The 25182-nt window shown below is 41.9% G+C and overlaps 1 protein-coding gene across 2 annotated transcripts in view; it reads left to right on the top strand.

Moving 5' to 3' along the window:
• GPR176 (G protein-coupled receptor 176) overlaps positions 1 to 24419 on the top strand; it is a 106339-nt gene extending 81920 nt beyond the window's left edge. The window contains exons 2-3 of one of the 2 annotated variants that reach the window (XM_034993570.1): positions 17937 to 18189; positions 23297 to 24419. In XM_034993570.1, coding sequence (XP_034849461.1) covers positions 17937 to 18189; positions 23297 to 24419 — 1376 coding nt within the window. The remainder of the gene's footprint in view (positions 1 to 17936; positions 18190 to 23296) is intronic. The other variant, XM_034993571.1, reaches the window with a different exon arrangement.
• The last annotated feature ends 763 nt before the right edge of the window (positions 24420 to 25182 follow it).

The raw sequence follows: 25182 nt of genomic DNA, 5'->3' as shown, positions 1-25182 counted from the left end.
AGCTACAGAAAAAGGAATGGAATTTTCAACTTTTAATCAATGTCATTGTCAGATTGTGCCAGATCATAAGGAGTAAGAGACTCCCATTTCCGAAATCTTACTCCTCCATCTCACATCAGACATGCTGGGTCCCCATGGACTAAAGCAAAATCAGGCTCACTTTCCTTTCTTAGTCCTCTAATTATCTTGCCCTTGTGTTCTTTGGAAATATTTCCAACGTAATTTTCTCTTTCAGACTGCATAATTATAGTTGCTGGAACAGAGGGAGTAGGAGAATAGAATACATGAGTATTCTGTGTACGTTCACTAGACTACTTATAGTATAGCATGATGTATCATTGTCAAATGCATCTCTCCCAACCCTCTCTGATGCTGTGTATTGGCGATGGGGAGAGAGTAAACATTCAGCTTGTTGATCAGAGGCGGTTGCCATCAGTAGGCGTACCTACAAAAGTCAGTACACAGGAAGAAAGATTCTGGTGATCTGATAAAGTAATAACACACTTCAAGCTTTTATTTATTCATTCATATTAAGTATTTATGAAGCAACTCTTAGGTATGAAAATGTGATTGGTACTCATGAGGGTCAACAGAATTTTCAGGTAAGGTTCTTTTCAGGCTTCATAATCTTACAGTATTTTAGGGGAGAAATAACTGCTCTAGGCTAAATGCAATATGAGTGGTATAGAAGATGTGGACCCTGCCTTCATAGATTATAGGAGCAACCTAATATAGGCAAGGATTTCATAGTGAGGTAACCTGCATGGTAGATATTTAGGGCAATGAACTACTTCATCTCTACCCAATCAAGAACGGCTTGTTTAGGTGCAGATGCTTAGTGATATTAAATAATTTGTTTTGTCCTCTTCTCTGGAAGCTTTCTCCGTATATCTATAGAGGAGGAAAAGGAGCCTGGGCTTATTAAGGGTTGTGACATTGTCACAGTTAGATGGGACCAATGATAGAGAGACTCCTGGCATGGCTTTTTAGGGAGGTGGTTTTTTTTTTTTTAAGATTTTATTTATTTGACACAGAGAGAGAGACACAGCGAGAGAGGGAACACAAGCAGGGGGAGTGGGAGAGGGAGAAGCAGGCTTCCCGCCGAGCAGGGAGCCCGATGCGGGGCTCGATCCCAGGACTCTGGGATCATGACCTGAGCTGAAGGCAGACGCTTAAGGACTGAGCCACCCAGGCGCCCCTTTAGGGAGGTTTAATACACATAATGTGGAAGATCAGAGAGCAAGGTATCTCATGAAGCTGTGAACATTTTCTAGTTCATTTATATGGAAGGAATTTGAGTAGTCACAAAGAAAGGAGAGTTACCAACTTCAGATTCTGTGTGTTTCTTCTTAATTTGTACATCTGTGTGTATCTTGCTGTGTGTTAAGAGATGTGAGGGACTGAGCTTATTTCAGGGACTTTGTGACTCCCCAACGACAAGAGAGCCCCTAGGATCATTTTGTCTTGAATTGTGCTCTACAGTTTGCCTTACCTTTTGGGGTACCACTGTTGCTAAAACCTATGTGCATTTGCTGTATAGACACCTAAAATCCTTTGTGTGACTTCACAGGAGCTGACTGGAAGAGGCCATCGTTGAAGTCTTTTTATCTATTCCTATGTATTACTGAAGTGAATCTTGTTAATATTTTATCTGAATTATTCATTGTGGACAAGTATTCCAAGGAGAAATCATACAAGGTTAGACTGGGAATATATATTTCATAAGATGCTTTTCATTCAAAGTAATTATTTAAAATTCATCATGAATTTTAACAAACTTACTGCATAGCTTCTTCCTGCTATTCAATTCCTGGTTAATTTGAACCTCCCATATCATTTCAGAAAAAACTCTGGAATCAAATTAATTGTAACTAAAGTAACATAATTTTTTCATGCTAATAGAGATCAGCTTAAAACAGAGTTGGGCAGCTATTAGATGGTTTAATCACAAGTTATAGCAAATTGACTCTTCATTAGAGAGGGAGAGGCTCAAATTTGAGTTGGGGAGGCAGAGCAAATTGTATTGAAAATCACCAGACATAGCTCTCTGGTACAAGCTGGTTTCTCCTTCACATTCTTTTTGGCCATAATTCTGATACTGGTGGCAAAAAAATTACTTACTTCCAGCCACTGCTGATGCTCTGGGTAATTGGGAAATTTACCCATGTAGATTAAAGAAAGTTTTTTTTTTTTCTTTTAAATCAGAATGAAGTAGAATCCTTTTTGGAACTATTTAAACTTTCCTGTGGAAGTGTGAACTTTGAAACTCAGCTTTTCATGTCGGTGTCCTCTGCGCCCAGGCCCACACTGCTTAACAGTGTCTTGTTTTGAACACTCTGGGTACAATTCGCCTTCTCTCCACTGAGGAGTTCTTTATTCCCCTCTGAGCTTGTCCTCCCTCTCCCTCTCCCTCACTCACTCACTCACTCTGTCTTTCTTAGGAAAGTGATTCCCTTTAAGGGTTTTGCTTGGGCAGCAGATTTAAGGGTTCAGAGAAAAACATGAATTTGACCTTAGATTTCCAGGCTCATTCTATTCCGTCATGATGCTACAACTTTGGGTAGTATATGTTGGGCCACCAGAGGTCATATCTTAAAGGTCTTAAAGGCTAATTTATGGTGTTGGGAAGTCTGGATTTGTTTGTTTCTTTAAAAAAAAAAACACAACTTTATTTATTTATTTGTCAGAGAGAGAGAGCACAAGCAGGGGGAGTGGCAGGCAGAGGGAGAAGCAGGCTCGCTGCTGAGCAAGGAGCCTGTTGTGTGACTTGATCCCAGGACCCTGGCATCATGACCTGAGCCAAAGGCAGATGCTTAACCCACTGAGCCACTCAGGCGTCTCTACATAGGTTTTTAGTGATCATTATTTTAATGCCTACAAATATTTTATCAAGCTTTATCATAGATTTACATAGCTATTATCTTAGTGAACACTTTAGGTTTCCAGCTCTTTGCCATCATAAAAACATTGTAATTAGCATCTTTTTGAATATAACTTTTCTTTTATTCAATGAATTTCTTAGGATGAATTTGCTCAAGTGATTTGATAACTGTGTCAAAGAGTATGTGTATATTTTACTTTATTTTATTTTTTATTTGCGTATAGTTGACAATGTTAATTAGCTTCAGGTGTACAACTTAGTGATTTGACAAGTTTATGCATTATGCTGTGCTCACCACAAGTGTAGCTACCATGTGTCATCATGCAATGCTAGCACGATATCATCGGCTGTATTCCTTATGCTGTGCCTTTTATTCCCATGATTCATTCATTCCATAACTGGAAGCCTGTTCCAGTTCCCTCTCCCCTTTACCCATTTTCCCAACCCTCCACGCTTCGCCCCTCTGACAACCATCAGTTTGTTCGATTTATAGGTCTGATTCCCCTTTTTGTTTGTTCATTTTTATTTATTTATTTATTTAAAAAAAAATTTTTTTTTTAAAGATTTTATTTATTTGCGAGAGAGAGAATGAGAGACAGAGAGCATGAGAGGGAGGAGGGTCAGAGGGAGAAGCAGACTCCCTGCCGGGCAGGGAGCCCAATGCAGGACTCGATCCCGGGACTCCAGGATCATGACCTGAGCCGAAGGCAGTCGCTTAACCAACTGAGCCACCCAGGCACCCTGTTCATTTTTTTTTAGATTCCACTTAGGAGTAGAACCACATGGTACTTGTCTTTCTCAGACTGAATTATTTCACTTAGCTTAGTATCCACTTGGTCCATCCATGTTATCTCATGGCACTATCTTATCTTTTTTTTTTTTTAAGATTTTATTTATTTATTTGACAGAGAGAGACACAGCGAGAGAGGGAACACAAGCAGGAGGAGAGTGAGAAGCAGACTTCCCGCCAAGCAGGGAGCCTGATGCGGGGCTGGATCCCAGGACCCTGGGATCATGACCTGAGCCGAAGGCAGACGCTTAACAACTGAGCCACCCAGGCGCCCCGGCACTATCTTATCTTTTTATGGCTCTGTAGTTTTCCATTGTGTGTGTGTGTGTGTGTGTGTACCACATTTTTCTTATTCATTCATCTGTTGATGGACACTTAGGTTGCTTCCATATCTTGGCTATTGTAAATAATGCTGCAATAAACAGAGATGCATATATCTTTTCAAATTAATGTTTTCATTTTCTTTGGGTAAATATGCAATAGTGGCATTAGTGGATCGTATGGTAATTCTATTTTTAATTTTTTGAGGAACCTCCACACTGTTTTCCACAGTGGATGTACCAAGTTACATTCCCACGAACAGTGTATGAGGGTTTCTTTTTCTCCATATCCTTGTCAACACATGTTATTTTTTGTCTTTTTTATTTTAGCCATTCTAATTGATGTAAGGTGGTATCCCATTGTGGCTTTGATTTGCATTTTCCTGATATGAGTGATGTTGAACATCTTTTCATGTGTCTGTTGGCCATTTGGATGTTGGATTTTTTTGTTGGATTATTTGTGGGGTTTTTTGGTGTTGAGTTGTATGAGTTCTTTATATATTTTGGACGTGAACCCCTTATCAGATATATTATCTGCAAATATCTTCTCCCATTCAGCAGATTGTCTTTCATTTTGTTGGTGGTTTCCTTTGCTGTGCAAAAGCTTTTTATTTTGATGTAGTCCCAGTAGTTTATTTTTGCTTTTGTTTTTCTCGCCAAAGGAGACATATCTAAAAAATGTTCTACAGCCAATGTCAGAGAAATTACTGCCTATATTTTCTCCTAGGACTTTGTTTTCAGGTCTCACATTTTAAGTCTTTAATCTGTTGAGTTTCTTTTTGGGTATGGTGTAAGTGGTTCACTCCCATTCTTTCACATGTAGCTGTCCAGTTTTCCCAGCACCATTTACTGAAGAGACTGTGTTTTCCCATTGTATATTCTTGCCTCCTTTGTCATAGATTGATTGACCATATAAGCAATGGGTTTATTTCTGGGCTGTCTATTCTGTTCTATTGATGTATGTGTCTATTTTTGTGCCCATATTATGCTGTTTTGATTATTGCAGCTTTGTATTATATCTTGAAATCTGGGATTGTGATACCTCCAGCTTTGTCCTTCTTCCTCAGGATTGCTTTGGCTATTTGGGGCCTTTGTGGTTCCATACAAATTTTAGGATTATGTTTTCTAGTTCTGTGGAAAATGCTATTGGTATGTTGATAGGGATCACATTGAATGTGTAAATTGCTTTGAGTAGTATGGACATTTTAACAATATTTGTTTCTCCAGTTCATGAGCGTGGAATGTCTTCCTATTTGTTGGTGCCATCTTCATTTCATCAGTGTTTTATAGTTTTTAGAGCACAGGTCTTTCACGTCTTTGGTTAAATTTATTCCTAGGTTTCTTACTCTTTTTGGTACAATTGTAAATGGGTGTTTTTATTACAAATTTATCTTTTTGCTCTTTTCGCTTTTAGTGTATAGAAATGCTATTGATTCTTGGTATTAATTTTCTATCCTGCCACTTTACTGAATTCGTTATTACTTCTACTAGTTTTTTGGTGGAGTTTTTAGGATTTTCTATGTTTTTATTCTTGCTATAAATAACTGCACAAATTCATGTTTTGTTCTTTTGTGGATTCTCATATTTCTTAGATTCTATTTTTGTTCTTTAGTACCTTGCAGTTTCATAGAGCTCCCAGTTCATAATAAAATGTTGGCCAATATTTGAGTGCTTACCAGCATTGTCTTAAAGTCATTTTATGGATTTTGCCTTCATAACAACCATTTAAGTGTTATTACTATTTCTACCCCTGCTTATAAAAATGAGGAAACTGGGGCTTAACAAAGTTAAATAACTTGGCAAAGGTCTTCTGACTCTAAAGCCTGTGCCCTGAATAACTGTCTTGCTGATGTCAAGCTGTTTAGATAATTGGATTTAAAGCATTATCAGGCAGTCACCATTACTTTTGAGATTTTTTAATTTTTTTAACGAAACCATGCCAAGATCATTGATTCCTTTTTTAATTTTCTTGGCCCTTTGTGGTTTTTAATTCACTCTGGTGCTCTATTAAGATAAATCATGGGAGCCCTGGGTGGCTTAGTCAGTTAAGGCTCAGGTCATGATCTCAGGGTCATGGGATCAAGCCCTGCATTGGGCTCTCTGCTCAGCGGAGAGTCTGCTTCCCCCTCCCACTCTCCCTTTGTGCGCTGTCTCTCTCAAATAAATAAATAAATAAAATAAATAAATAAAATCTTAAAAATAAAAGATATATTATAAAGACGCTTGGGTGGCTCAGTTCATTGAGCTTCTGAACTCTTGATTGCAGCTCAGGTCATGATCTCAGGGTCCTGGGAACAAGCCCTGTGTTGGGCTCTGTGCTCAGTGCAGAGTCTGCTTGTCCCTCCCCCTCTGCTCCTTTCCCCCAACTCATGCTCTCTCTCTCTCTAAACTAAATAAGTAAATAAATATTTTTTAAGAAAAGATATATCATGTTTGTGTGCTGCTATGGGCTTGATGGATTCTAGGAGTAGGACCCCATCTGGAGAAGAGACGTCCTTCATCTGAGACCTCTCAAGTGCAATGCAAGTGGAGGCTGGATGTCCTACAAAGTAGCAGATCTTGTGGTGGCTCCTGCCCACCCACCCTCCAGTCCCACCAGGGAGACAAGGCTTTAGTGAAGTCGCTGACTGCAGACGGCGAGGAGAATGGAGACAAGCTGTGTGTCCTGCAGGCCTGAGGAAGGAGACAGCTCTGTGTTTGCTACAGCTGCTTAAATGCGATCGTATCAGGGCCCCATCCTGACCCCATGAGACAATCTGCTGTGATTCTGCCAGAGCAGCACCACTCAAGAGACCTCCATGGGTTAAACCTGGGTGATTCTTCCTTGGCATACTCCACTCTTCCTTTTGGAACTCAGAGGCCAGTCAGTCCGACTTTGTTTCTCAGTCCTGATTACTTCTAAGTCCCTCCAGTGAACTGTCCTCTTCCATCTTTATACATGGCTCCAGGTTTCTTTTCTTCTCGGCCAACCTCTCACTCTTTCTCGTTTGTCAGACCTCTCCTTTGTGCAACTAGTGATAACTGTAACATATATAACACTTAACTATCACATATTATGTGCAAGAAGCTCTTCTCACTGCTGTACATATATTACTTGCATTGTTTGATTTAATCCTCACATTGCCCCAAGGTTGTAGGCATTGTTAGTATGCCCACTTCGCAGGTGATGAAACTGAGGCACAGGAAATTTAATTCATCCAATATCACATAGTTACGAAATGGTAGAGGTGGGACTAGAATCCAGAAGTAAGGTTACAGAGTCTGTGCTCTTGTGCTTAGTCATTAAAGTATCCTGCCTCTCCCTAGGATAAAAATTAACCTTTCTCAGAATGGACCTTCAACCATATTGTCTTATATTTGGATACAAAAGTGCAACAAAGTACTAATGTGTGCTTGGCTAGCCGCTTGGAATACTTTTTTTGTTGTTGTAAAAGATTTTATTTGTCAGAGAGAGAGAGAGCACAAGCAGGGGGAGCAGCAGACAGAGGGAGAGGGAGAAGCAGGCTCCCTACTGAGCAAGGAGCCCGATGTGGGGCTTGATCCCCGGACCCTGGGATCATGACCTGAGCCGAAGCAGATGCTCAACTGACTGAGCCACCCAGCATCCCTGGGATACTTCTTTTTTTTTTTTTTTTTAAGATTTTATTTATTTTTTGACAGAGAGAGACCCAGCGAGAGAGGGAACATAAGCAGGGGGAGTGGCAGAGGGAGAAGCAGGCTCCTGGCCAAGCAGGGAGCCTTATGCGGGGCTTGATCCCAGGACCCTGGGACCATGACCTGAGCCAAAGGCAGACGCTTAACGACTGAGCCACCCAGGCACCCCCCCTGGGATACTTCTATAACCAGGGAATACAGCTTCCTAGGGAAAAACAACCCCCACACATGATGTGCTCATAAGTGAACATTAAAAATCATATGAGAGGGCTCCTGGGTGGCTTAGTCGTTGAACATCTACCTTTGGCTCAGGTCGTGATCCTGGAGTCTGGGGATTGAGCCACCAAAGAACTAGACACAGCAGAATAATCTGAAAGAAACTATAAGCATTTAAAAATATGATTACATATTAAGGAATGGAAACTTAGGGTAAAATAACTGGACACTGGAAATAAGAATAGGCAGTTCTACTGGTTATAGATCCAAATTCAGATTTCAAAAAGCTTAATACTCAATAAGCTATAAAAAAAAGTATGATTTGATTTTCAGATGAATTGAGAATTGGTAAAATGGAAGGTAGACCTGGGAAATACCACCCAGCTGTCAGAAGATGATGAATTGATGGAGAATATGAATGAAAAGGTCAAGAGATATAACCAATAGAATGAAGCCTAGTATAAGTTCAACATGGGTTCCGGAAGTAGAGAATAAAGAGAAAGAGGGTAGGGCAAAATTCAAAATAGCAATGGTTGAAAATTTTCTAGAAATAAGGAAAACATGATTCCTAGGATTGAGGAAGCTGCCAAATTCCAAACATTTTCGTGAGACTGCAGAATTTTTAGCAAGCATATGGGGAAACCAACTCTCTCATATGCCTTTTGTGGGGGGTCATTTAACGACATATATAAAAATGTGTAAGTATTTTGACTCAGAAATTCTGCTTCTAGGAATTTGTCCTTAGTAAATAATCAGTTTAATTGGCAAAGATTTATATATATAAGGATGTTGATCTCAGCATTATAGAGATGGATATATTGGAAACAGCTTTAAAAAAAACTCACCAGTATGCAAAGATGAAATAAATTTGGGTATAATTGTAAAAGCACTGTTGCTTTTATGTAGCATAGAAAGATGGTTGATACGGTGACAAGATCTAGTTAAAAACCAGTGTGCAGGGGCACCTGGGTGGCTCACTGGGTTAAACGTCTGACTTCGGCTCAGGTCATGATCTCGGAGTCCTGGGATCGAGCCCTGTGCCCTGCGTTGGCTCCGTGCTCAGCAGAGTCTGCTTGTCTCCTCTCCTGCCCCTCCCCCTGCTCATGCTCTCTCTTGCTCTCTCAAAGAAATAAGTAAAATCTTACAAAAACAAACAAACAAAACAGTATGCATAGGTTGGTCCCACTGGCATAAACAAAAGTGTGTATATATAACAAGAAGTTTGGAAGGATAAATAGTTTAAGCTTACAGATGGTTACCACTGGGTGGGTAATTTTTACTTGTTCCTTTATTATTTATTTTTACTATCTTGTTTCTTCTTCTTCATTATTTATTTATTTATTCATGTCTGAATTTTAAAAATTATGTGTTGCCTTAATAATTATAAGAAACAATGGGGCATCTGGGTGGCTCAGTTGGTTAAGCATCTGCCTTCAGGGTCCTGGGATCGAGCCCCGCATCGGGCTTCCTGCTCAGCGGAGAGCCTGCTTCTCTCTCTCCCTCTACCTGCTGCTCTGCCTACTTGTGCTCTCTGTCTCTCTGTCAAATAAATAAATAAAATCTTTTAAAAAAGAAGAAACAATAAAGTGTTTCACTCGGGAAACACACAAAAAAAGCCCGAAACAAAAATGGTGCCCTGAAGTTCTAGACCTCCCAAGTAATTAGAGCAGTTCTAATGACCAAGGTATAAATTATATTACACAGTAATCAGAACTGTAGCCCAGAGAGCAAGACTCTTGGGTTCATTCTCCTGTTTCATCCTGCCTTGACACCTTATTTTTCAATTTTTCCCCCTCTTCTTTGTAAAACAAAATATATGTTCCCAATGTACTTTATGGCTATGGCATGAATGAACTCATTTTTAAAACTGGAAATAAATGGATTAAAGTTAGTTAAAATCTGTCTATCCTTTCTGTTTTGCCAATGGTGAGCAGCTGGGAAAGATGCCATGAGTCAGTGAGTGTGGATAATGAAAACTGGTCAAAGATGTCATCCTTTCTTGTATTTCTCCTCTGGTAGGAAAAGCTGTTTCTGCAGCTGTAGCTCATCCTGTGTCTGCAGGCCATGTTGAGAAGCTGAGCAGCAGTCTAGCACTGATCACTGACCAGAGAAGGATTTCCTTGGGGCTCCATAGAGATTATAATTAGAGCTCAGTGTGACTTGGCATGTTTTTGCTTTCAGTACTGGGGAAGGGCTCTCTTTATATTTGGGGAAAAAAAACAATGATTACATTGAGATGCTCAGTATGGTGAAGGCTGACAGTGAGTGGCTGTGGTAGTGCTCCCTGGCTGTTATCAGAACTTCCTACTGAGCACATAAAATTAAGATGCCCAGATCTTCCAGCGTTCTTATTTGGTTGGGCTGAGACCTAGGAATCTGTATGTTAAAAGCTTCCCAGGTGATCCTAATATTACGAAGATTTAGGAACCATAGGTCTGTGGAATGGTGTAGTAATGGGAGGTGTCTGCTCCACATAAAATATTTATATTTCTTTGTACCCAGTCTTCCTCTTTTTCCTTATCTTCTTTTCCTGTTCTCTCACTTTAAAAAATTATCAAACATATTATTTCTTGGGGTGCCTGGGTGGTTCAGTCAGTTAAGCAGCTGAGGTCATGATCTCAGGGGTATGAGATTGAGCCCCACTTTGGGCTGCATGCTGGACATGGAGCCTGCTTAAGATTCCCTCTGCCCCGGGGCGCCTGGGTGGCTCAGTCGTTAAGCGTCTGCCTTCGGCTCGGGTCATGATCCCAGGCTCCTGGGATCGAGCCCCACGTCGGGCTCCCTGCTCAGCGGGAAGCCTGCTTCTCCCTCTCCCACTCCCCCTGCTTGTGTTCCTGCTCTCATTATCTCTCTCTCTGTCAAATAAATAAATAAAATCTTTAAAAAAAAAAAAAAAGATTCCCTCTGCCCCTCATCTCTCTCTTCCTCTGAAATAACAATAATAATAATCATAATAAATAATAAAATTTGTTTAAAAAATGTTATTTCCTGGTTTTTGCCTATGTAAATCCTGTGTATATTTATGGGACTACTAAATGAGGTTGCTGACCCATGGCCTGGGATCTGGAATCTGACCTAACTAGTGTTTTGGTATCATTGTGTGTGAGTGTTTGTTTATGCATGTCTGTCCAAATGTCCTGTAGATACTATTTACCAGTATCTACTATCCTAAAGATGATATATAGCTTTCAACCTAAAATTATGAGACATAAAAAGCAAGGAAAATAACCCACTTCAAGAGACAATCAGAGATCTTAACTAACATATGATCTAGGTATTGAAATTATCAGAGAATTTTTGAAAACTGTGATAATCCAGGATAATCTCCCTGTCTTAAGGTCAACTGAACAGGAACCTTAATTCCTCTTTGTCATGTAACCTAATATATTCATAGGTTGCAGGTATTAGGGTATAGACATCTTTGGTGGTAGGGCATTATTCTGTTTACCACACAAAACTACATGTAATTAGAATCCCCGAAGTAGAAGTGAGAGAGAATGGGGCCGAAGAGATACTTGAAGAGATATTGAATGGCTAGGAATTTTCCAAAAAAAATAAAAGATATCAAACCATAGATCCAAGAAGTTCAGAGTGCCCTAACCAGGTGTACACACACACACACACACTTCTAGACACTTCAAACTGCTAAAAACCAAAGAGAGAAAATCCTGAAGGACGTTAGAGAAAATAGAATACATGCAGAACAACAAAGGTAAGATTTAAGGCAGACATATTATCAGAAACTACAAAATCCAGAAGACAATAAAGTGACTTCTGTCAGGTACTGGAGAAAAACCCCACTCAGCTCAGAAAATTATAGCCAGCAAACACATCTTTCAAAAGTGAAGGAGAAAGAGAGACATTTTCAGACAAACTCTGAGAGAATTAATTACTAGCAGACCTGCACTACAAGAAATGTTAAGAGAAGTTTTTCAGGCATGAGGAACATGATACCAGGCCGAAACTTGGATATACACAAAGAAATGAAGATCTCCCAAAGTGATAAAAGTGAAGATAAATATAAAAATCTTCTTTCTTTTATTTTAAATTACTCTAATCAGCTGTTGAAAATGAAAATTTCTGCATTGTACTTTGGGTTTATAGTTTATATAAAAGTAAAGTATGACAATGGAAGTGCAAGATTCTTATACTACATGTGAAGCACTATAATGGAAATTTGAAAGTAAACTGTAATTAAAGATGTAAATAGTAGGGGTGCGTGGGTGGCTCAGTTGTTAAGCGTCTGCCTTCAGCTCAGATATGATCCCAGGGCCCTGGGATCAAGCCTCACATTGGGCTTCTTGCTCAGTGGGGAGCCTGCGTCTCCCTCTCCCACTCCCCCTGTTTGTATTCCTGCTCTCACTATCTCTCTCAAATAAATAAAATGTTTAAAAAAAAAAGATGTAAATAGTAAACACAGGGAAACTGCTACAAACATTTTGAGAAGATGTGTAAATAATAAGACAATAGTGGAAATAGAGTGGAATTCTAAAAAATATTCAATCCAAAATCAGGATGATAAAGAGGAAAAAAGGAACAAAAAATGGATGGGACAAATAGGAAACAAATGGCAAGATGGCAGATTTTACTCCAACCATATCAATATTTACACTAAATGTAAATGATCTAAACACAAATTAAAAGAGATTGTCAGATCAGTTAAAGAAGGAAGGGCCAATTCTTTGCTGTCTAGGAAAGCCACTTTAAGTAAAAATACAGGGTAAAAATCATTCCTATTATTATCTGGCATGTTAATTAAAGTCATTTATTAATATTCTTTTTACATAATTCTTTTAACCTTAAGAGATTCTGTTCTTGGTTATTTTTTGGGGGGGGGGTGCAAACTGAAGCAAAGAAGAAATCTAAAATTCCATTCTACACAAAGTAGTTGTCTGTTCTGTTTCTTCTATTATGGAATAGTATGACCTAATTTGCTTAGACTTTGCTCTTATATTACATGGTGTTTGCTGAGAGTAAACATTCCTCTGTAGTCTTTCTAACCCTTGCTCATTCACTTTGGCCTCTCTTTTGGCAGTCTGTTGTCTTAGGGTTTTTCTTATAATTTAACATTTGCCTACAGTGTTCATTTGCTTTTTTCAAGATTCAATTTTTAGAATGTTCTGGGTGTTAAGAATGTTAGCTTTCTGGAAAAGCATGACCATGAATTTTTTCGCTGCTGTAAGTCTCTGGGGAAGCTGATTGTTTTTAGAGTTACGCGTTTTCCCAGGAGGATTCCCAAAGGCATACTCCTTTCCAAGGCACTTTTGGAATATTTCATTTTGGTTATTAGTCCCTTTAACACAGGATTGTTACTCTCAAATATGCAAAGCCTGTGAACCACTTAAAAAGGACAGCCACAGTCAAATTTTTTAGAGGCAAAATGTAGTTGGAAAAAAATTTCCTGGTTATTTCCCCAAGCACTATGTGTGAGTAGTAGTTAATTGACATGTCTATGTCTTCAACATCAATTATTTTTAAGTTGGAAGTATACGGTATAAAGAGAAATCTTTATTTGTATTTTAGATTGGGAGGAATGATAGAGTAACAGTAGTCCCAGGGAAGGTAGGTTTGTCCCAATGCCATCACCCTCTACCTCTTCTTTCCCTCTTGGTTGTGTGTGTTGTGAGTGTGTTCCGTGTTGCTGTGCCCACAGCTTGGCCACTGAATATTGTCATGGAATCCAGTATTAGAATGTATAATGAGTATATATAGGGAGAAATAATGGGTACAGAACTTGACTTATTTCCAAGGGGCATTAGGTGATTTAGAACATGATCTCTAAAAAAGTATCTCAATGTTGAATATTGTGTTACTTAAAATATATAGTGAGTTATCCTTAGGATGCCTTATAAAGCTAAGAAGAATCTGAAGTGCTAATAAGGGGCGCCTGAGTGGCTCAGATGGTTAATTGTCTGCCTTTGGCTCTAGTCATGATCTCCGGATCCTGGGATTGAGCCCCACATTGGGCTCCCTGCTCAGCGGAAGCCTCTCCTTCTACTGCTCCCCCTGCTTGTGCTCTCTTACTCTCTCTGTCAAATACATAAAATCTTAAGAAAAATAAAGTGCTAATAAGATGAAATGACCAAATATGTAATTATTTTACTTTGTTGTATATTTGTGTGCATGAATGTGTATGTGTCTGCTCATGTGCTGGTAAGTGTGAGTGTGTGTGTGTGTGTGTAAGTGTGTGTGAGTATATATACACATACTTGTTTTCTTATGTGTGGTCAATTAGAGATTGTGTGCGGATGCTCCTCTCCTGATATTATGGTCTAATTCAGGTTTTTAGAACCAAAGAAGTCAGTTTTTAAGTGAGGAGAGAGGTGGTTTAGAAAATGGGAAGAACTCAGGCTTCTTCAGCTTCAGGTTCTTAATAGCAAAAGGGATTAGGCTCCAGATGCCACCTACCATTTTATAAATAAGTGGAGATAAAATGTGACTATAGCAGTCTCAGGTTTTTCAATAATAACTTCTGTATGAAAGTGTGAAGATACAAATAAAATGTATGATTAAAAAAAAACAATAAAATAGTATGCCTGGCACAACTGGGAGGGGGAGGGAAAGAAAGGAGAATAGAGTATGAGAAATAATAGAAATTAGCTTCAGTTAAGTTTCAGGAATCTACTGTGTGCTCGAGAGACCCTGGCCCACAGCCTGTCCTCTCCTTTGCAATGAATTGTCTGTTTGTTACTCACAATGTTTTATTCAGCATAATCTACCAAAGTAAGAATATTGACAGTGATAAGAGAAAAAGAAAATCCTAAAGGTTTTGATTTAGAATAAGGAAGGATTATTATGGGAAGACCCAAGTAGACTGGAAATACCCCTGGTTTTGACAACTGAAGATACTGTGACATGTACTTGGTCTTCATGGTAGACTTAGTCCGTCCTTCCTTCCTCCCTTCCTTCCTTTTTCTTTCTAAGATTTTATTTAAAGCACGTGCTGCATGCAGGAGGAGGGGCAGAGGGGGAGAGAGAATCTCAAGAAGACTGCCTGCTGAGCAAGGAGCCCAACTCGGGGGTTGATCTCATGACCTGAGCTGAAATAAGAGTCCGATGCTTAAGTGACTGAGCCACCCAGGCGCTGGGGCAGATTTCTTTAAGTGGGCTATTTCATGGTTGGATGGTTACCAGAGTTTATGTTCTCTCTGAAAAACTTAAGTGAGGGAAGATGCTTCAGCCAGATTCTAATCTGTGCTTCAGTGGGAAAAGGCCAGAGGAAAAATCCCCCAAATCAGCAGAGCTTCAAGTACATCATTATTGCTCAGTCTCTCACCTTGGTGACAGGAAAGTGTGAGGGGGCCTGAGGTGGAGGTATTCGTATGAACAGCTCTTACACCGAATAAATGTGTATATATTCACAGTGCTGGTTTCTTCTCACTGAGGCAACATACCACCGTAAGGAAAGTTTGGGAGAGAATTTCCTGGAAGCAGCTGGCCTACTTAAGTACCTCAACACAGTGGCTGTTTTTTATCTTTGGCAGATAAGAGGTAGCTGTAGAATATTGTATTGGAAGAGAGAGTCTTGACACCAGTTATGTCAACCTCGGAGGCACTGAGGCAGGTCCTTGCAGTGGCTGGCTGTTGCCCCTGGCCCCGCTGTTCCTTCCCTGGCTCTGTCACTCTCCTTCCAAGGGAGGCTGAGCTCTGGCTTAGTGTTAGAGCACATCCTCTGAGCATGTGCACAGGAGGCCGCCATGTCCTTGGGGCATGACTCATTGTCCCCATGGACCTGGCTCCCTCACCACATACAAGCTTTAACCGTAAGGTAGGCTGCCCTGGCTACCTGAAGACTTGGAGACTCTTGCGGGAGGCTACCTCTGTTGAGGACTGGGATTTCTGAAACTTTCCATCTGGGAAAGTTGTTATTAAGTGCAGATTCCCAGTTCCATACCCATTAACTGTGGTTCAGCATGTCTGGTATAGCAATTCTGATGCACAGTGAGGTTTGGGAACTACTGACTTAGAATATTCTCACATGATGAACGTACTACCAAAGGTGTTAGCATAACCAAAGGGACTTTTGATTACTACTTGTCTCCCGATTACAGATCCATGTATTCAGTAAATATCTACTGACTGCCTGTTCTGTGCCAGATACTGAGCAAAACAGTAGGGCTGTAAAACAGTGAACAACACTGACACGGTTTGTGTCCTCATGAAGTGGAGGGAAACAAGTAAATTAGTAATTATGATAAGAGCTATGAAGACCGCAACAGGGTATTATAGGAGAGGATCATGGAGGGAGGAGCAGTGAGTATTTAAAAGAAAAAGCTGGTTAAGGAAGGCCTCTCTGAGGAGGCAGCAATTACAGTGAGACCTAACTTCAAGGGAACCAGACATATGAGGAGCATGTTACACAGGATAAAAACTGGGGCAAAGGCACTGGGACAGGCTCAACTTTGATCCTATTTCAAGAATGGAAGGAAAGGCCAGAGTGGCTGGTGCCTAGCAAGCCCAGGCAAGAGAGGAGTGAGATTAGGCAGGTAGGCACCAGATCATGTAGGCAGGCTTTTGATAACAGATTGAGAGGGAAGGGAATCAGACATTTTGTTGGGAATAGGAGTGTGGAAATGAAAAGAGGTCTAACATCAGACACGAATGTGGGAGTCATTAGCATTTTGATGAAGAGCCACCTGAATGGGTCATCTTGCCTAGAGAGTGGCTCTAGAGAGAGGATAGAGAAGGGCCTCGTAAGAAAGATGAGGAACAGCCAGGACATGAGAGAGTGGGGGGGGGGGGGGGAGGTAGGAGGAAAACCAGATTATAGGCCTGTGGAAGCCACAATAGGAGAATGCTCAAAGATGTGTCATTGCATCATTGCTGCTGAAGGTCTAGAACACAGTACAATCCCACACAGTAGCCACTAGCTGCAAGTCACTATTAAGGACTCCAGATGTGACTAGTGCAAATTGAAATGTGTGCTTCTCTCTCTCCCTCTGCCTGCCGCTCCCCCTGCTTGTGCTCTTTCTGTCTCTCAAATAAACTCTTTTTTGAAAAGTGTAAAACAGGGCGCCTGGGTGGCTCAGTTGGTTAAGCGACTGCCTTCGGCTCGGGTCATGATCCTGGAGTCCCAGGATCGAGTCCCGCATCGGGCTCCCTGCTCGGCAGGGAGCCTGCTTTTCCCTCTGACCCTCCTCCCTCTCATGCTCTCTGTCTCTCATTCTCTCTGTCTCAAATAAATAAATAAAATCTTTCATAAAAAAAAAAAGTGTAAAACAAATTGTACACCATGGACACCTAAAATGAATTTGATGTTATATGGCAGTTATATTTCAATTAAAAAAATGCACACCAAATTTCAAAGACAGTGTAAAAACAAGAATGAAAAGTATCTTATCAGTACTTTTTTTTTTTTTTTTTAAGATTTAACCTATTGTTAGAGAGAGAGAGAGAGAGCACAGAAGGAGGCTCCCCGCTGAGCAAGGTGCCAGACACAGGACTTGATTCCAGGACCCTGGGATCATGACCTGAGCTGAAGGCAGACGCTTAACTGACTGAGCCACCCAGGCGCCCCTCATCAGTACTTTTAAAAGTAATGATTACATGTTGAAACGACAATGTTTGTGATATACTGGGATAAATAAAATTTCACCTGCTTCTTCTTTTTTTGCAAAATACGGCTACTAGACATTTTTAATTACACTTGTGGCTTGCGTCATATTTCTCTTGCAGAGTTTGGCAATGTGGAGGTCATTTGCAAACTTGGTAAGAGTAGTACTTGCCTGAGATTAAGTAATACCTAGCAAATTCTTTATACTCAGATGAGACTGAGTCATATCTAATACTGTTATGTCTAAAACTAAATAACAGAACTCACCACCAAAAATCCTTCTAGACTTTTTGATGTGTACATAAGTGATTTAATACTTTCACATAAATTGACAATAGAATATGTACGTATTTACATGAAATCCTTTGAAATCAACTCTCAAATGTGGTTTTTCAGATCTTTTTTTAACCTGTCCCTTTCTTTCCTTTGTCTTCTTTCTTTTCATTTAATTTTTTATTTTTAATTTTAAAAACTTTTTTATTTTAAATTTTTTTTTTTTTTTTTTTTTGCCTATCTGGCCAGGAAACTTCATGGTGTTATGGTCAACTTGCCGAACAACCGTGTTCAAATCTGTCACCAACAGGTTCATTAAAAACCTAGCCTGCTCCGGGATTTGTACCAGCCTGGTCTGCGTGCCCTTTGACATCATCCTCAGCACCAGTCCTCACTGCTGCTGGTGGATCTACACCATGCTCTTCTGCAGGGTCGTCAAATTTTTGCACAAAGTCTTCTGCTCTGTGACTATCCTCAGCTTCCCTGCCATTGCCTTGGACAGGTAAGATTGGGTAGTCCAGGGTTCAACGTTTTTTTTTTTCCGAGTGTATTGAAAAATTAGCATCACAAAGCAAAGGGTGACTAGTCAATGTTCCACATACTGTTAAGTAGTTCACTAATGGTCAATGGAAAGAGAACGAATGTTTGAAATATATGCCTCACAAAAGACACATTGATTTCACGGCAGCTATGGAAAATAGGACCTTGAGAAAAGACGTGGCATGGGGGGTGGGTTTCATCATGAGGTTGCTGGAGCAGGCTGGATCATGGTGTAGCTTCAGCTTGGTTGGAATTGGTGGTATTTGCGTTGCAATTTGTAGTAGATTGCTCATCTGATTGATAACTCTGCAATTAGTGCTTTTTGATGGAGGATGAAAACATTTCTGGAAGAACAAGGGGACAATTCAGTGGTGATTTAACAAATGATTAGACAGCCCAGTTGGACCTGGCAAGATAATACCAGAATTCCTTTGGAGGATTGATTTCCAAGCCTCTATATTGTGGTGGTGGTTGTTTTCTCTTCCCATCCTCTTTAAAAGGATGTTCACTTGGAAATGAATCATATCTTCGCTACTGCCATTGTACATAATTGGATCAAATTTATCAGGGTCAAGTGTAAAGATCTCCGTAATCAGCAGCTTCCTGCCTTCTCCTTTCGTTGTGAGTACTTCATGAATACAGTTTGAGTTAGTAATACATTTTAGAGAATAGAACTAAATAAGCAAACAAGAGCTGAGGAGTTGCATCCATGAGTACTTTTGATTTCAAGATTTACAGAGAGGAAAAGTTGCTGAGGGGAAAGTGCTGGGTCTTCTGACTTTATCCCCATTGATATATTTTAATGGATTTTACATGAATTTTGAATTTTTATTTTAAAAAAATATTTTATTTATTTATTTGAAGAGAGAAAGAGAGTGCAAGCACAAGCAGGGGGAGCAACAGGACAGAAGGAGAGGAAGAAGCAGGCTCCCTGCTAAGCAGGGATCCCCATGCAGGACTCGATCCCCAGGACCCTGGGATCATGACCTGAGCCGAAGGCAGACGCTTAACCGACTGAGCCACCTAGGTGCCCCATGAATTTGGAATTTTTGAACTCTTTATCTATTCAAAACATACTTGATACCTTAATGACCTATGAGGGCATGGATTGCAGAACCAATCTGTGGAGTCCCTTCAGCCGCAGGCCTGGAACTCTGATTTGGTCAGCTGCCCTGGGTCATCTGCATGGAGGGACACAGAGACCCACAAAGTCTCCAGCGTACTAGGAGGAGTCATTGACTTTGTGGTTAAGAGAGGGGAGGCTGGAGCCCCAAGTGGCTTTAAGCCCTACCTACACACCGCTTTTGTGCTGGGTTGCTTTGGGGAAAGTGGCTTAACCTTTCTGAGCCTAAGGTTCCTCTGCAGTAAGAAAAACTAAATGAATTATTTATGGCCTGTGCTTGGATAGGCTGCATCAATATTTGTCTGTCTTTCTCTAGGCTTCCCTTTCGATGGGCACATTTTTCCTTAGATATATTGTCTGCAATCATTGTACCGTCAGATCTGGCTGGGAGCCACTGTAGCTCTTTGGAAGTTTCTCAGTAGATCACCATCTCCAGGGGAAGGTGAAGCAGGTGACAAAGCCAAGTGTCACTGGCCAGGTTGGGGTTTTGTGTCTGCATTCCTGCTCATAGGGGTCAATAACCCAGCAGATGCAGCTAATAGTTACTTTGTGGGTATCTAGACTCTGTAGGCAGGACTTTCTATTTTCTTAGAAGAGAAATCAGAAATCTGGAGTTTTACCATTTTTATTTATTTATTTTTTTGTTCCCTCTCTCACTATGTCTCTATCAAACAAATAAAATCTTTAAGATTTTATTGTATAAGTGATCTCTACACCCAATGTGGTGCTCGAACTCACAACCCTGAGAGCAAAAGTCGCGCACTCTACTGACTGAGCCTCCAGGTGCCCTGAATTTTATTGTTTTTAAATGTTGTCGACTAATTTTCATTCAAAAAAGATTCCGTGGGTCACTCAATCCCTTCAACAAGCTGAGGGTGCTCCATGCGATGCCATTTTGCTGCGTGTGTCTCTTTCATGCTTGGCAAGAGGTCTCTGAATATCTGGAAAGTACACTTTCACCCTAAGAAGAGACCACCTGCTCATTTACAGTCATTCCCCGCCCCCCGCCCCCCGCAGATCTAGGCAACCACTAATCTATCTCTGTATGTTTGCTTTGCTGGGGGGCGGGGGACATTTCATATTGTGGAATCATGCAGTGTGTTCTTTTGCATCGGCCTTTCATGTTTTCAAGGTTCATCTGTGCCCGAGCACCGGTCCTTCATCCCTTTTTCCTTCATCCCTTTTGCTATAATTGACATACAGCAATATATAAGTTTAAGGTGTACAGCAAGATGACTGGACTTACATTGTGGAAGGACTACCAGAGTAAGTTCAGTTAACATCCATCATGTCATACAGATATGGAAAAAAAAGAAGGAAATGTCTTTTTTTTTCTTGTGATGAGAACTCTTAGGATCTACTCTTAAAAATTTGCCCCGTTCCTTTTTTTATTACTGAATAATATTCCATTGTATGGATATTGTTTGCCCATTTACTGGTTGACATTTGGGTTGTTTCCACTTTTTGGCTCTTGTGAATAATGCTGCCGTAATAATCCTGAAAGATTTTTACAACAGGATGCAACAACAGTGGGGACACATTATTCTGAATCATTTGCTACCATGCCTTGAAGCAGTGCAATAATCCCCGTGGGTGGTTTCTGGGCCTTTAGTCTTAGACAAGAAAATACGTAGATGATATGAAATCCTTATTTTCTTTCCAGCACAGAAAATCGATTGTATTTTTGCTATTACTAAAAAAAAAAAGTAAACACATCTTTTTAGTAGAAAAAGAAGGCTGGTACAAAAAAATCCTATTTTAGGGCTCCTGGGTGGCTCAGTTAAGCGACTACCTTCAGCTCAGGTCATGATCCCAGAGTCCTGGGATCGAGTCCCACATCGGGCTCGCAGCTCAGCGGGGAGCCTGCTTCTCCCTCTGACCCTCTCCCCTCTCATGCTGTTTCTCTCTCTCTCTCAAATAAATAAATAAATAAATAAAATCTTTAAAAAATCCTAGTTTATTATGCAGGGAAACCAATTGCTGGCAAGTGTAGGCTGGTGGGCATGAAGGTGAAGGGAAGACAGTCCTTTCTCTCACTTCTTTCTCACTCAGATACTTGTTTCCTGGCTCCTAGTCAGTGAGTTCATTGGGAGGCCACTTCCTGCATCATCTTCTAGAGATGTAAACATAAACAAGATGATTTCTAATGAGCCCGTGTGCTTTTCCAGTACATAGTGGAAGCGTGGTTTTGTTACCTGTCAGTTGACCAATGGGAATGTATTCATGTGTGGGTGTAGCACCTTGACATTGGATTTTTTTTGTTTTTTGACATTGAATTAAGGAGTTGTGATTAGAAAAGTGTATCTATATTCAGAGAAAAAAAAATTGAGAGCATGCATAACCTATGCACTTCTTTCTCTTTTTTTTCCTCCTCCCAGAAAGAGGTCTAGGACCCATTTCACCACTCTCCATCCATTCCTGATCATCCATGGTCATGTTGTGCTTACATTGCATCTTCCTCAGCCTGGAACATTCTCCCCCAGCTTGCCCCCTGCCAGACCACCACAGTGCCACCTTCTGTTGACATTTTTCCAGGTGCTCCTTTTCCCGTCCCTCCTTTGTGCATACCTCTAGAAGAGCAATCATTTCCTTGGTTATACCTGCTCGCTTGCATGCCTTTTCCCCCATGGGGTTTAGAAATATTGCTGTGTGTCTTTTCATCTTTGTAACTCAGTGCCTGGTACAGTACCTGGCACAGATCTCATGCCAGGAAGACATGCTTGCTTCCCTGGCCCCATGAGCGATGAATGTTAATAGAGTTGTAAGGTCGACTCCAGATTTGGCTGACTGTGGAGATGTATGCTCACCATAGGTCTGATGGCTCACCACAGCGCTTTCATGACAGATGTGGTTCCTGGGGTCTGAAGAATTACTCAGTTTCCCTAAATCATGGGTGATACTGAAACAGGGTGCTTTTGGAATTCTGATTACAGACGAATCAAGTGAAAGCTTGAAGAAAGAAAGGTCTGATCTGATTTTAGCAAAAATCTAATCATGCAAGCATTGTAGACTTACTAATTGCTAGGGTTACGAGTGATCATGAACAGTGAGTGAACAGTGGCTGTTGAGCAGGCATAATTTTTGTCAGTTGCATTGATTTTTTTTAATGTTTTATTTATTTATTCATGACAGTCAGAGAGAGAGAGAGAGGCAGAGGCAGATGGAGAAGCAGGCTCCCCGCCTAGCAGGGAGCCCGATGCGGGACTCGATCCCAGGACCCTGGGATCATGACCTGAGCCGAAGGCAGACGCTTAACCATCTGAGCCACCCAGGCGCCCCAGTTGAATTGATTTTTGTGCAAGGACCTTGTTGGAGTCCGTCCTTCACACGGGGTTCTTCTGTCCTGAGCAGCTATAAATGCTAATGATATCCACGTATGCACTATGCCATGAATCTGCTTTAGATATGTGTGTAGGCAAATTTCTTTCCATTAGTGGCTTTGAAAATTGCCCATAAGCTCCTCTAGCCCATGTAAAATTTTTTTTACAAGTTACCCTTAAATTGACATTTTTTTACAAGAGACCCTTAAATTGAAAAATCTATGTCTTTACAGCAGATGGAGACATCCTTTATATCAAGGGCACTCCTTGGGATCTAATGCTGGTGGCAATATTTATAAAGTTAGCTATGAAATGCAATTATTTACCTATTTTCCTGATAGTCTTGAGTGTCCCTCCCATACGACGGGGCTCTTCTCTGCTCACTTGAAAAGGTCCTTTTTTTTAAAAAAAATTTTTTTTGGCCTAATGATGCTTTTTGTGTACAGCAAAGTCCTCAAAACTTAAGGTCTGGCTTCCCAATTCCCTCAGTGATTCCCTTTGTCTGAGGCAGAATAAAAGAACTTGACCCATTCTTTCCCCCTCTCTCCTACTTTTGGTAATATAGAGACCCCTCATTTAAACAGTACCTTCTCCTGTGAGATGAACTTTGCTTGTGCATTTTGCAGGTACTACTCCGTCCTTTATCCCCTGGAGAGAAAAATATCTGATGCCAAGTCCCGCGAACTGGTGATGTACATCTGGGCCCACGCAGTGGTGGCCAGCGTGCCCGTGTTTGCAGTGACCAACGTGGCCGACATCTACGCCATGTCCACCTGCACCGAAGTGTGGAGCAACTCGCTGGGCCACGTGGTGTACGTGCTGGTCTATAACATCACCACGGTCATCGTGCCTGTGGCTGTGGTCTTCCTCTTCCTGATACTCATCCGCCGGGCCCTGAGCGCCAGCCAGAAGAAGAAGGTCATCATCGCGGCCCTGCGGACCCCACAGAACACCATCTCTATCCCGTACGCCTCCCAGCGGGAGGCGGAGCTGCACGCCACCCTGCTGTCCATGGTGATGGTCTTCATCTTGTGTAGCGTGCCCTACGCCACCCTGGTCGTCTACCAGACCGTGCTCAACGTCCCCGACACGTCCGTCTTCTTGCTGCTCACGGCCATTTGGCTGCCCAAGGTGTCTCTGTTGGCCAACCCTGTGCTCTTCCTGACTGTGAACAAGCCTGTCCGCAAGGGCTTGGTGGGCACGTTGCTGCAGCTGCACGGGCGCTACAGCCGCCGGAACGTGGTGAGCGCGGGGGGCGGGCCGGCCGGCGCCAGCCTGGAGCCCAGCCTGCGCTCGGGCAGCCAGCTCCTGGAGATGTTCCACATCGGGCAGCAGCAGATCTTCAAGCCCGCGGAGGATGAGGAGGAGAGCGAGGCCGGGCACACTGGCTCGGCGGAGCTCCCGGCCCAGGAGCCAGCGGGGCCCCGCCTGCAGGGGGAGCGCGGCCCGCAGCGTGCACCTGCTGCGTCTCTCCCGCGCGCCGCCGACCCCGTTTGCCCGGGGGCGCCTGCGGCACCTGCGGAGCCCGAGACGCTGCCTGACAAGTACTCCCTGCAGTTCGGCTTTGGGCCTTTCGAGTTGCCTCCTCAGTGGCTCTCAGAGACCCGGAACAGCAAGAAGCGGCTGCTTCCGCCGCTGGGGAACACGCCAGAGGAGCTTATTCAGACAAAGATGCCCAAGGTAGGCAGGGTGGAGCGGAAGATGAGCAGGAACAATAAAGTGAGCATTTTCCCAAAGGTGGATTCCTAGTCAGGACTGCCGAGCTCCCACACTCCTGCCTTCCCTTCACTCTGGCTGGCCCCAGGGTTTGGGGCATCTCATTGTAACCAGGAACCGGCTGCCTCCTCCTGCGTGGGCCCTCCTGAATGAGAGGGAAATCTTTAGAAGATCAGTTGTCCTCTTTATTGAGGGAGTCTACGTATGTGTCTCTGTGATCTGTGTCCTTGGTGAAGTGTGCATTCCTCTCTGTGGAGACAAAAGGTGGGCAGTGTGCAATGGGTCTTGGGATGGGTACTCCATGTGCGTTTTCCGAGGACTCCTTGATTCCTGGGCCCGGCAGGGAGTAAGGGAGAGAAGAACATCTGTGAGCTCGAAGGGAGCAGGGGCACCCTGAGGGAAGCCCAAGATAATTACGGAGTGGTGTGGCCACAGAGAAAAGGCCTATTTGATTGACTCAAGTAGGACAAATATTAAAAAACGTTTCATATTGATATGTATCTTCAGGGGAGATAGGGACTTGGCATTTGACACCTTTTCTCTGGAAGGCCTGATCGGATGAATCAGTTTCTCCTGAAGCTCTTCATCTCTTTCACTGGGATGTAGATGAAGAAAGGCGTTTCCACCCCCATTTGACAGACAAGGCAATAGGTGGACCTGGGGGTCAGGGAGGAGATAGTCTGTCTCGAATATCCTGATATTCTCCTGGCACCACTGAAAGCCTCAGAAAGTCTGTCTGCAGTGTTGGTTGGAAAACACTACAAGTGCTTTACTATGTCTTTCCCCCTAAATTGCA

The sequence above is a fragment of the Mirounga leonina genome, unplaced genomic scaffold (assembly GCF_011800145.1).
Source record: "Mirounga leonina isolate KUSES-001 unplaced genomic scaffold, KU_Mleo_1.0 Mir_91, whole genome shotgun sequence".
Lineage (NCBI taxonomy): Eukaryota > Metazoa > Chordata > Mammalia > Carnivora > Phocidae > Mirounga > Mirounga leonina.
This window is presented reverse-complemented; position numbering and strand designations above follow the sequence as displayed.